At 45.1% G+C, this 12,946-nt stretch overlaps 2 protein-coding genes across 2 annotated transcripts; both read right to left on the bottom strand.

Moving 5' to 3' along the window:
- Positions 1–309: 309 nt before the first annotated feature.
- SAAL1 (serum amyloid A like 1) lies at positions 310–11,083 on the bottom strand. The gene is made up of 12 exons (XM_086472031.1): positions 10,970–11,083; positions 10,604–10,717; positions 9,188–9,271; positions 6,893–6,972; positions 6,434–6,493; positions 6,059–6,174; positions 4,777–4,960; positions 4,419–4,501; positions 4,090–4,278; positions 3,097–3,293; positions 2,475–2,567; positions 310–1,929 (listed from the first exon to the last, which is right to left on the bottom strand). Exons 1-12 carry the CDS (start codon positions 11,081–11,083, stop codon positions 1,837–1,839), a joined length of 1,407 nt encoding a protein of 468 aa, XP_086328157.1. The 3' UTR covers positions 310–1,836.
- Positions 11,084–11,563: 480 nt separating this feature from the next.
- On the bottom strand, positions 11,564–12,666 carry LOC104344055 (serum amyloid A protein). The gene is made up of 3 exons (XM_009948097.2): positions 12,570–12,666; positions 12,106–12,244; positions 11,564–11,705 (listed from the first exon to the last, which is right to left on the bottom strand). Exons 1-3 carry the CDS (start codon positions 12,664–12,666, stop codon positions 11,564–11,566), a joined length of 378 nt encoding a protein of 125 aa, XP_009946399.2.
- Positions 12,667–12,946: the final 280 nt, after the last annotated feature.

Genomic DNA, 12,946 nt, shown 5'->3' with positions numbered 1-12,946 from the left:
TTCTCAACTGTGGTGGACTATCACAAAGATACTTATGACAAACCTGGGGACAAACTACGCTCAGAAAAATGTTAACAACCGGGTAAGAGACACATCAACTTCCAGACCATAAAAATAACTAAACAAAGAAAGCAAGAGAGAGTTAAAATTAGTATCTAATGAAGGACAACGTATTTTACAGGACATTGACATTACGGAGAGGTTCCACTTTCCTCTTACAAATGACATATTTGACAGTAACAGACATTTCCAGTGGCTCAGAAAACAAATTTAATTGACACTTAGAATGAAGGAAAGCATATAGTTTTTTTTTTAAAAAGAAACTTTATTACAAATCTGTAGGTTTAAGAAAATATCCCAAAACTGTCAAAGTAGTATGAAAAATGCTGTCATCCTATTCACAGTTACCAGTTTTCACCAATAATCATAGCATACAAAAATTGATAGAAACCATGGCAATTCTTTTTGGTGACACAAGTCAGACATTTGTCATTCTAAATCCCCTGCTGACAACCAAGATGCTGCTGGCAGCCCAAGGGAATGACTAAATTGCACTATTTCTGAAAACTGGAGGTTTGGATGAAAAGGCTATATACATATACACATACTGTGTTTTACCACACGTACTGGTACCTCAGGGCAGACGAAGCAGGGCCCAGCACAATACTTGAAGTCTATAAAAACCTGGAGAGCCAGGGAATGTGTGTATATGGTATGAAGTAATTCTCTGTGCCCTGGTTCCCATTTTCTTTTCTATCTCAAACCTAACAAAGACCAATTATTTTCCACTCTCATTTACAGAGACAGTGAAGCTGATGTGTTGCTATACTTTTTCAGACACAGAAAATGTCAGCTGCACCGCATGCAGGCATGATCTAAAAATGTAATGCAGTTAAAACATAATATAATTAAAAGTGGGATTTTTAGAAGGCTGTAGACTGAATTTACTGCAAGTGACCTAACATCATAAGCTCCCCTGAAAATCCAAGGCTAACATGGCATTTCTGATGTCATTCACAGATAATTCGTAAGACACACAAACGAGGAAAGGACTGCCTGACACACGTTACATTCCTGAACTGAAGTACAGGCTTCTTTCAAAAAGCAGAAAGTTTTCAAGAATGCCACGGATTACATCCAAACCTGCCCTACCACTCCAGCTCTGGATAACTGGCCGCAGCACAGACCATGGGTAACCATATTCTCAAATCCTTTAAACTGCACAGGACCTAGACGCAACTCAGAGCTGCAATGCAGAAGAGGCTTCAAAGTCTGAAGATTTTAAAAGAGCAGGATGAAACATTTCTGTTACAATACCTGCTCAAGGTACTGATAGGATCTAAAAGAGAAAAAAAACCCAAACAACTCTGTGTAATTTAACTGTTTCTATCAGGTGCCTTAAGGGAAAGGACATCTGGGATTTCCTGTTGATCAACCCTCCTTTCGCCAACAGCAACTTGGAAGAAACCAGCATCATGTTAAAAAACTACTCAGTGCATTTCATTCATTTTGCTGTTTCAACTTAAGTTGAAAAGCACAGAACCAAGAGTTATTCAAAGAAAACTACACTGCAGAAGAGCAACTACAAATCAGCTTGTCTCCCAGAGCAAACAGGATGGAAGATGCAGAACTAAATTGCCAGTGATTTCCTTCCCCATGCAGACCAGATTAACCCTAGGTTAATCGGGGCTACCTGGAACATTTCTTAAAAGCCACCTGTGCGTAAGGAGGTTGCTTCATTCTCCTGCATTTACTGAAGAGTTGGTTTCTGAAACACTGTCATGAAACAGTCAAAAAATCTTCATTCCAAAGGAGGAAAATATTTCATGTACATTCTTAGGCGTGAACCTTCAGGCTCGGGAAACGTTTCTCTAGATTGTCAGCAAGTGTCTGATCAGCCTCACGCAGAACTTCAAGGAAACTCTCCACCTGGAAATAAATTGCACACACACACAAAAAGAAAAAACAAGCTTGCATGGAACACAGAACTCTTATACTTGGTATACGGAGACTTTTTATTTCTGCACCTTCCCAGCAACAGCAGCCAGCAGCAGCCACTGCAAAGAATAACAGAAAATACTCCACATTCCTCCTAAATCCCACAATTTCAGTTTGTCTAAATTTTGAAATATTATCGCCTTCCCCAAACTCTTTTTTTTTTGTTTGAAAGTACACAAAGGAAAGCTCCCTATGAAAAATATTTAGAATAATTATTCTATAAAAATGTACAGGACAAATTTTCAGCTAGCATACATTTGCAGATATCCATTCATTTCAGCACCATTTGACCCTTACATCAGCTGAGGATCTAGGCAAAGCTCTAGTAAGCCAGAAGAGACAGAGAGGGTAAGACTGTCTAGAATGGCATATAACCCGTGTCTGAGCAATTCTGTCCTACCTCTACAGCTGATCCTGAAAGGTCTTGCCATCCAAGTATTTTTTCAGCTACGTTAAAGACCTTGTCATATACTCACCGATGCAGAATACAGAGGTAAGAGGTTCTGAAACGCACAGGAACACGTCTGTTCATTTAAATGTCCCTGGTGTAGTCCTTCTAACATATTTTCCTGGAAAATAAAATGAGAAATACAACCAGCATGTCATGAACTGTTGCTGAAAGAACAAACTCAAAAGTTATGCAGTGTCTATAGTATCCGCTTCATTCTCAAAAAATGGGTAAAACAACCAGAGTTTACCGCTCTCAGAGAATGCCGGGTGTAGGTACTCCAAAAAGATGTGAAAGCTCCCCCATCACAAGCCTCTTAATCTGACTGCTCCCATAATAAAAAAGCCCAGCTGAGAAGGTGAGTTTATATACTGATATTTTTTCCCTTTCATAAATAACCCGGCTTTCATTCAAAACAAATGGCAACATACACCCAGAGAATTTATCATACGGAATCTTGGCCCTGAAGGTACACGCCTCAGAAAACCTGCGTCCTTGCCATCTAACACACACGTTGCTACGTCTGATGCTTCACTAACGAACTTCTGGCATGTAACTCCACTTGCAGAGGAAAATGCCCACATTAACAGTAATGTCTTTTTTCTTACTTACCCTGCAGAAATACCTCTCAGAATTTTGTTTATTCTTACCTTAGTCAGTTCTTGAAGCATATTGGAAAGTAATTCGCAGCAAATATCCTTCAAAATTTTTAAATGGAAATCTTCCTCATTTACATCGGCACTTCCAGTCTCTTCTTGTTTGGACTCCTTTGAGTCATCAGCAGACCTCTTCCCACAGCCCTCCATGTATTGTAAGATACGAATCAAGCTCCCAATCAGAGGCATATCTAACATAAAGCAACAAGAAAATGGAGGTTTATCAGTGCAAATTTTTCCTCATTCTTTCAAGGCATTCGAATTTTGAAACACGCCACAACATTTCACACAAAAGCCACAGGAATGTATATTCCGACAGCGTTGTGTTTCGTCACTCAAAGACTGTTCTGAAGAAGCAAGTGGCAATGCAGTAGAAAACCCAAACAATTTTTTATGCAAGCTAACTTGTATCTACAAGCAGTATATGCCAGTGGTAAGGAGTATGAGAAGGAAAATGTCTCTAGTAGTAACTCAGAGAAGAGAGTATGTTAAATGTGTGTCCAGATAATCCTAACTGATAAACCAGACTGACACATCTTCCTGCTGCAGATGACCCTCACTCACATTCCCAAGATAGGCAGGCTTTTAATTCTAAACACTTGTCAATGGATTGAAAGGTAACAAGTGATAAAAGATGGATTTAAGTAAGTGCAGAATCTCCCTCTACTAAAAGAGATAATACTATCAAGACCTCGTATTTTAGCGAAGATGAATTCTGCAATCTTCATTAAGTTACCTGACAGAGAACACCGAACAGAAACTGTAGATTCTATTACTGTGACTCTTCAGAGATACCCAGTAACTGCGAGCTAGCTGTGATTTGTAGAGTCACCAGTACAGAATCTTACTGTACTCCAACTGTAACCGAATTCTGTGTTCTGTGAATTCTGTGATCTCTAGAAAACAGTAACAAATTCACCACCTTTCACTCCACAAAGTCAATTGTGAAAATAACTTTAAAAAAGAGCAGAAAAAAGCACGACTTGCTTTTCCTCATCTTGGTGTATTCTTGTTCTGTCTGTGAAGCAAACATAGCAGACAGCACGGACAAAATAGAGGCCAACACAGTCTTCTGCTCCTGCACAATGATGGGTGGATCGTCTGGCTGGCAAAGCTCGTGGCACACGAGGTCATAAAGCAAACTCCAAGTCTCTTTTCCTCCATCAGGAGCCTGCACTTGAGAAAGAAAGAAAGAGAACCCACCAACCCAACAAATTTAATCTAGGCCTATGATTTTTCTTTGCATTAAATATCTCATAATCTAGAAGTTACTGCCACTCTTGGTCCCACCATATGTAGCAATTCAAGTGTCTTACCAATAGCCTGAACACCCTCATCCACCGTGGTCAGGAGCTGCAAAATATGCATATAAACGTCAAGTCCTTCCGGATTATCTGATCTGCACAGAACAAACAGAAAACAAAGACAAATTAAATATCTGATTAGTGAGTTTATACTCTGTGTGTTTTGGACACACAGAAGACTATCAGCAATCACTGCCATTCTCTTTGCTAACAAACTAGTTGACTCATTTCAAATCGTAAGCACAGGAAAACATATTCTAGTGATCTGCCAAACTCTGCTGCTCCCACTGAAATCAAGAGGTTCAGAAGGGTCTTAACAAGGTGACAAGGAGTCTCCCCAGCCACGAAACTGAAAAGAAATCTCACATACCGGACTTGTTTGGCTGCTTCAAGTATACAAGGCACAATCTTAAAATCTGGAAGCTCTTCAGGGGAATCGTCTACAGATGGTCCCACAGACCGACAAGTGCCACTTTTAATCCAGTTTAACATTAGCTCTTCGTCTAGATCAAAGAGTTTGTCCACCACTTCACCCACTTTTACCAGCAATTCGACTGCACAAGAGAGAATGTATAAATTTATTTCAACAAGACTAAAAACAAAGAGCAAAAATTAGCTCACAAAATGCTAATAAAAGGATTCAGAGTAAATTCAGTGCTGAAATACATTAGTTTTGTTCACAACCCATTAAGGGTTGCTATCTCTAATTCCTTTTTTGTGGCACAGGTCAGGTAAAGAGCTTGATAAATAGGGATTCTATGAAAGCCCACTGACACCTTCTACCTTATCATGCCATCTACAAAGCACAAACTTTATTCTGCAAAGAGACTTCACGTTCCTGAGAAGCCATAATCTCTGCTTCTGAAGTAACACTTTCCAAGATTTGCCCCTAAACACAGTTTTCTGCTGATCTCACACCTGCCAATCTACGTTTTACTTAAGTAGATCTGTAATTCCAATTGGACAGAGCAGGATTTCTGAGCATTATCACTAAAAAAGAAAACAACCAACCACACTGAAAAACCTAAATTATTAGGATTCCTAGACAAATTATAACTGCTCTTACAATTGAGTTGGATGTTAAACATAAATGCTATTAAAAATATTTCCATTATTAGATGCTTAAGTGTGGGTTTTGCCAAATGAGTGCTGAGAGATCTGTGTACAGCTGATTGCACACCCAAAGCCTGTTCAGTGTTCAGCTGCCATGCAGAGTAACTGAACCATTCCTCCAGTTCACATTCCACAAGTATGAGAGTTCCAAAAATGTAAAAGACATAACTGATCTGTAAAAAAATTTAAATGAGGTCTTGCTTCAAGGATCAAAAATGACATACGTATATCCCTGAATGAGGAGTATGTCCTTTCCTCCACTGTGCCAAATAATTTACTCTATTAGACTTATTTTGATTCCCCCCCAGAGCTTTCTTCTTCCTCTGTGGGTGCTTTTCTGTTTGCTTTTATACATGTATTTATAAGCCTGCAAAGGCAGGACAAGTTTCTCTTGGTGCCCTTTGAATTCATGAGCTTTGCTTCATCTTGAAGAAATCCTGTACTCCCAATTGAAAATACTTGTCTTTGAAACTGCATACTTCAGTTCTTATTTTTTCCTGCAAACACCCACTAATTCCCAGCTTGTTTTGGCAACTCACCATTTGTAGAGCTGGACATGATAAAGCAAACGCAGTCATACACGGAAGGGTTTTCGCGGATTCTCTCAACCCAGACATTGGCCACCTCAGGCTGGGAGAGGCAAGTCAGCAACAACCTAGACAAGAATTCCCATTTAACAAATTAGAAGCAAATTCAGTAATTTTAGCTGTACAGTGTAAATCCAAAATAATGAGAATGACATGATAGAAACAGGAATCTAACTCACAGCAAATCAATTCCAGACCAATGCGGAAATGATAAAAGGACAGGGTGAGAGGGTAATAAAATAGTGAGCCCACGTGTCAGTTTTCTTCCCAGGCCTCAGAACGCAGCAGAACTACACCAATGATGCATTAATTTCCAAGATGTCCTACCTGCTTGTTTCCAGAAGAGTTGGGGAGTCCGAATCACACAAACGTTGCAGTAACACTTGGCTTTAAGGACAAGATTCAAGATAAAAGTTAATAATATCTACCTTTGTTTAAAAAAAAAGTATAAAAAGGTTAATTTCATAGCTGCAGCCATGTTCTGAGATTAAAACCAGCTTTTCCTGACTGTGCATGCACTTCTAGTGTTTCAAGATTGCCAAACTCGGAAATTACAAGATTCAAGAACTTGACTGGTGATTAAGAACAAAACAAAACAAAACAATAGTGGTCTGTATCATTTTTTTTCCTTCACTGAACATTTCCCACACAAATGTGGTCAGCCAAAAAGGTGTGAATGAAGACAAGGCATGGCGGGCAAACTTAGCTCCCTCTACAACATATATCTCATGATTGTCAGTCCAGAAAAGTAGTACTCATGCATGGATAAAGCACATGCACACTTACCCAAGATTCTCATCTTTACTAATAGACATGCATATGTCTTGGAAACAGGCCATATTTCCTAATATTCCCACACAAATTTCCTGAAAAGTCAAAACACAGTATAATGAGGCAACTGCAAATTTTTACCATTTTATTTCCCTATTATTAAATCAATAAAGTATCCCAAGGACAAAAATATCACCACGTAAGCGCAACCCTCACATATATTCACTTCCTCCCAAAAGAAAGGGGTCTTAATACAAGCTTCCAGCAAAGTCCATTTCCTGAATCCAAAGCTCTATTAAAAAAAAAAAAAAAACAAAAACAAAAGCAGTGCACTCCATTAGGATATTCATGCCTAGATGATCATTAAAAGGATGCACGCTTCTATATAGGGGACTGTGGGAGCTCTGAAGTACCTGTGGGTGACTGCTGCTAACACAGAATGTCCTGGGAATCATTCACATTCAGCAATTTAAAGTTGGAAACCAACTCTCGCCACTCAAGGTTATCTTGTCAATTGTTAACATGCTGTTACCTCTGCTAAATTACAGCAGACACTCTAGCAGACACAATTTCAAGAAAGAAGCTGTGACAGCCAATTTGCACTCACTTCCAATCTTGGTTTTACCTTCAAAAGACAAAGCACTGAACTTTCAAAACCCTGTGTGTCCCTACTCATCTCCTGAAGTAAAGCATCTGGAAACTTCAGAGAAAGGGGAGTTATACCAACACCAAATACCTTTGAAAATCCTATCTTAAATGCTATAGTGCGCTGTGTAATACAAGCCGTGAAACCATGACATCAAAATAAAGTGAAAAGAAAGAAAAAAGGATTAAGCACTGGTGTCTAACAGTTCCTAACCACTAAGATTACTTTTTGTATTGGGTTTGTGAGGCAAGGTTTTGGTAGCGGGTGGGCTGCAGGGGTGGCTTCTGTGAGAAGATGCCAGAAATTTCCCCCATGTTCGATAAAGCCAATGCCAGCCGGCTTCAAGACAGACCAGCCGCTGGCCAAGGCCGAGCCCATCAGCAACGGCGGAGCACCTCTGTGACAACAGATTTAAGAAGCTGGGGGGCAGGAGGGAAACAATGGTGCAACTGCAGCTGAAAAGACAAGTGAGAAGGTGTGAGAGAAGGAGCCCTGCAGACACCAGGGTCAGTGAAGGAGGAGGGGAAGGAGGTGCTCCAGGCACTGGAGCAGAGATTCCCCTGCAGCCCGTGGTGAAGACCATGGTGCGGCAGGCTGTCCCCCTGCAGCCCATGGAGGTTAAGAGTGGAGCAGATCTCCACCTGCAGCCCATGGAGGACCCTACACTGGGGGAGGTGGATGCCTGAAGGAGGCTGTGACCCTGTGGAGAGCCCACGCTGGAGCAGGCTCCTGGTGGGACCTGTGGCCCCATGGAGAGAGGAGCCCACGCTGGAGCAGGTTCGCTGGCAGGACTTGTGACCCTGTGGGGGACCCAGGCTGGAGTAGTTCGTGAGAACTGTAGCCTGTAGGAAGGATTCACATTGGAGAAGTTCGTGGAGGACTGACTCGTGGGAGGGACCCCACAGTGGACCAGCAGAAGAGAGTGAGGAGGAAGGAGCAGCACAGACAAGGTGTGATGAACCGATGGCAACTCCCACTCTCTGTCCCCCTGTGCCGCTGGCAGGGAGGAGGTAGAGAAATCAGGAGTGAAATTCTGCCTGGGAAGAAGGGAGGGGCAGGGGAAAGATGTGTTTAGGATTTGGTTTTAGTTCTCAGTACGCTACTCCAATTTGATTGATAATGAATTAAACTGCCTTCCCCAAGTCGTGTCCGTTTTGCCTGTGATGGTAATTGGCGAGCGATCTCTCCCTGTCCTCATCTCAATCCATAAGTCTTTCGTAACATTCTCTCTTCCCTGTCCAGCTGACAAGCGGAGTGACAGAGCGGCTTTGGTGGGGACCTGGAGTCCAGACAGGGTGAGCCCACCACACTTTTGTAGGCCTGACTAAACAAATTCATGACCATTTCTTTTCAGTAATCATGAAACAAGTCATGAGGAAAAAAGGCCAGTCTTTACTTTTATAACAAGCCTTACAACTAGGTTTAATCAGTCCTTCATCAGTAGTGACATGTATCGGCTTCAGCATCACTGAAATGCTTCTGATTAGACCACATTAAAAACACTGCGGAAGATAATTTTAAAATTTGATTTTGTGTCTTCTCCTTGTTCCCCTCACATATTCAAACATGCAATGGGAGGAGGAGGGAGATATGCGCTAATCCATGCGCAGAGCTACCTACTATTGCTATAAATATGGGACAGCTATCTGACAGCCCATACTTACAGTAAGGCGAGGGCATTTTGACTTGGCAAAAACTCCCATGAATATATCAGGGGCGTTGAACTCCTGAAGAAACAAAGCGACATCCTGTGAAGAAAGTCAACAAAGAAGTAAATGGACTTTTGCAATTTCCAAATGCAAAATCAAACCTTTTCTCACAGCACAAGGACCAGATCAAAGAGATGTCAAACTCACTACAAGAGATCAGTTATTGCCCAATGGTTAATAACAATAATCCTTGCTTTTCAATGAGAAAGGATCAGCAAGCCCTGATGGTGATTCAGGATGCCAGAGATTTGCTATACAATGAGCCAAAAAGTCATATTTAGTTTCTTTTGCTCTCTGTCTTAACAGAGAATCAGAGACACTAAGTCAGAACTCTGCAAATACTATGTTTTCAGACAGTGACATCATCCAGACATACAAAAAGAAACAAGGGAATGGATTACCATTAGCTCTTGATCAGATAATACAAAAGAGGAAATCTCCTCCTCATTTTATCACATTAAAACCCAAGATCAGTTCTCTACTTGTGAGCAAAGGATACATCTTCCACGTTTATTTAAAATAACTAAACAAAGAGTCAGGGAATAAACTAATAATAATGAATAAAATATATATCTCTCACTTGAAAATTTCTTCCAGCATTTGGGAATGTTAAGAAAATTACCAAAAAGTACTGTTACTTTGCCACTGTGAGTCTGTAGCTAAACTTCAAAAGGTTTAAAATTATCAGAGAAAACTACGCTTGCCAGCAGACTGCATTACAACGGCTAGAGGAAAATATGCCTATTTAGTGCTGGCATCAGTATTATCTCCATAATCAAAGTGCTGAAGATACAAACTGCTATGCACCTGAGCTAATTTCAGCTACAGCTAAGCTACAGCTTCTCACAGCTCCGAGCTTTGGTTCAACTCCTGCACATAATACAGAAAACCAGCCGGCGTGAATCAGCCCCATGTATGCCAGCTGACCCCAAGCAACAGCACCATACATACGATCGAGGGGACACCTGGAGGGAAGCTCAGGCAGACCACCTTGTTTGTTTTACACTCACACACGGTTCTGCTTTACACCCTGAGAAACAGCAGCACAGGGGCCAGCAGCTGGGACACCACAACGGCCTGCTTTTGCAAACCAGTGCTGGGCTTAAGAGCGCAAACAACGCACTCGCCCATCTCGAACAGCGGCCTTGGTGAGAGGTGCCTGCTGGACGCCAGCTCACCCCGCCTGCCCTGCCCAGTGACCCACAGCACGCTGCCAGCCCAACCACAGAACAACCAACCCCATCACAACCAGAACGCCGAGCGAGCCCATAGGAGCCTCCCACTCCCAGCAGGGCTCTGGCTGACCACAGGGCAGCTGCCGCCTTAGCTGGGAGCCCCTCTCGAGGTCTGCCTCCCGCACGTCGCCCCTACCTCGTCCATCGACATGTCCCACACTTTGCAAATGTCATTCTCCATCTCTTCATCCAGCTCCGTCTGGATTCCCTCGGGGCTCACGGCAGGCTCCGTCTTCTCGGGGCTAATGACCTGAGAGAGAAGGGGAGGGAGCGGGGGTGTGCACACGGCGGTACGCGAGCTACGGCCGAGAAACGCCACGGAACGCGAACGACGACCTATCGCTTCGGCCACAGTTTAAAAAAAAAACCCACACAACCCGCAAACCGGCACGTCGCGTGTCCCCCGGCCCCGGTAATGGCCACACCGCCCCCGCCAGGCGCTGACCGCTCCTGGGCCCGACGGCCTCCTCCCTCACGGCGCCCCCGCCGCCCCCGCCCGCACCTCGATGAGGCGGGTGAGGATGCTGAACAGCCAGTGCTTGCTGTACACCGTGTTCCCCACCGCGTCACCCTCCTCCTCCGCCTCGCTGGAGGGCGGCGACGGGTTACGGTCCATGGCGGCCCGCCACCGCCGCGCCGGCGCCAAGCAGACGGCGGCGGCCAGAGCGGCCCCTGGCCGGCGCCCCACAGCGCCCCCTGCCGGGGCGGCCCGCCGGGAGGCCAGCGCCCCGCGGTCCCCGCAGGCCGCGGTCGGCCCTCAGAGACCATCGGTCCCCGTATGCCGCGGCCGGCGGCCTGCCCGCCCCCCCCCCCCCCCCCCGCTCCCCCCGGGCTCCCAGGGCAGCCGAGGGGTCAAGGCAGAGAGACCCCCGCCCCTTGGCAGCGCCGGTGGCCCCCGTGCTGCCTGGCATGGCACCGCGGGGACGCTCCGGCCCGCGAGAGGGTCCTGCTTCCCTCGAAGGCAGCGCGGTGACTTGAGGTCCCCACCCCGAAGGAAAGGCAGGAGCGAGGGGGAGCGGTTTTCAGGAGAATGTCTTTAATGGGCTGCACAGAGGAGGTGTGACAGGGGAGCAAAGATGGCCTCTGGGGGGCAGCGTTAGTATTTGCTGGGAAGGCCCTGGGGGCGGTAGCGGTTGGGATCCCCGCCACCTCTGCCCCAGGCGTTCGCCTCTTGGTCAGCGCGGGTGTCTTCAGCGCCTCTGCCGCTCACGTCGCTTTGCCAGTTTTCCCGCATGTCACTAGCAGGAAGAAGAAAGGCCGCGTGAACCAGCCAGCGTTAACTCCACTTTGTGTTGATCTCCTCACTCACGTAAAACTAGCTTTTCCCAAAGTAAGATGCAAGCGCCTATTCAGGCCTTGTCTGAGAACCACAGGGGAATCCATAACTGTTACATCAGGAAACAAACTGGAAACAAAAGAGCTCCTTATCACCAGAAATGCAGAGGTAAGGAATCTGCCTTCTGGGTGGGCAAGGAGAAAGGCACCATTCCATCTCTGTTCAGCCATCAACTCTTTCCACTCCCCTTTACCATCCTTCTAGGTCAAAAGCTGAGTACAAGTCAAAAAGGACTTAACTCTTAACTGGAGTGCCTGGATCCGTATTAACTCACTGTTAACGAGCCAAATACGCTCCATTACCTGATCACTTTGGCTGCCCAAGCACCACCAGGTCCTCTTTGGGCAGCATCATAATTCCCACGAGCATGGAAATATTTGTCGGCATTTTTATAATTTGCCTCGCGCATGTCCCGGTATGCTCTCCACATATCCCATGCCCCTGAAGAAAGCAGAGATACAGAGATGATGTTAACCTTAAAGAGTCATCCCAGAGATAATGGAGTACCGTTTCAGCCAGGAGCTGGACGGCCCAAGGAGCATTAACACAAAGAGGCACTCCTCCCCCTGAGCCTTTGCACAGGGTGTGCTCACAGAAAGGGCCTGCGGGGGCTGATCAAGGCCCTCTTCCAGCAGCAGAAACCAGCAGGATCCCTAATGTGGTGCTGTGGACCTCCCAGCTCTGAGGTCTGTGTCCCCTGACTGCCAGTAACCTGTGCTCGAGGAGGGGGTTCCTGAGAGAAAGGCTGGTGGTAACAGCAGCTTACCTCCCGCTGCATCCCAGACAAATCGTCCCGCTTCAAGTATGCGAGCATCTGCACGCAGAATAAAGGACAGCAACACAAGGCAGACAGCGAGCCTCATGGTTCACGGCCCAAGGCTGACACAGAGCTGTGAGACAATCAGAGAGATGAACAGTTCTGGAGCACCTTTGAGAAACCACTGACAAAGCAGCCATCACACCCATAGCTGTGCCCGGGCAGCTGCCCCAGCGCTGATGGCTAGCCCAGGAACCCATTTCTCCCCCCACAAGGAGTGATGCCCTCTGCACGACCACAAGCGCAGCTGAGGACTCCACAAGAGAGGCAGATAGACATGAGAAACCTGCATTTCAGCATTCCCTCTGTGCTCACGGTAGAAGCAG

Source organism: Leptosomus discolor, chromosome 12, assembly GCF_034619465.1.
Source record: "Leptosomus discolor isolate bLepDis1 chromosome 12, bLepDis1.hap2, whole genome shotgun sequence".
Lineage (NCBI taxonomy): Eukaryota > Metazoa > Chordata > Aves > Leptosomiformes > Leptosomidae > Leptosomus > Leptosomus discolor.
This window is presented reverse-complemented; position numbering and strand designations above follow the sequence as displayed.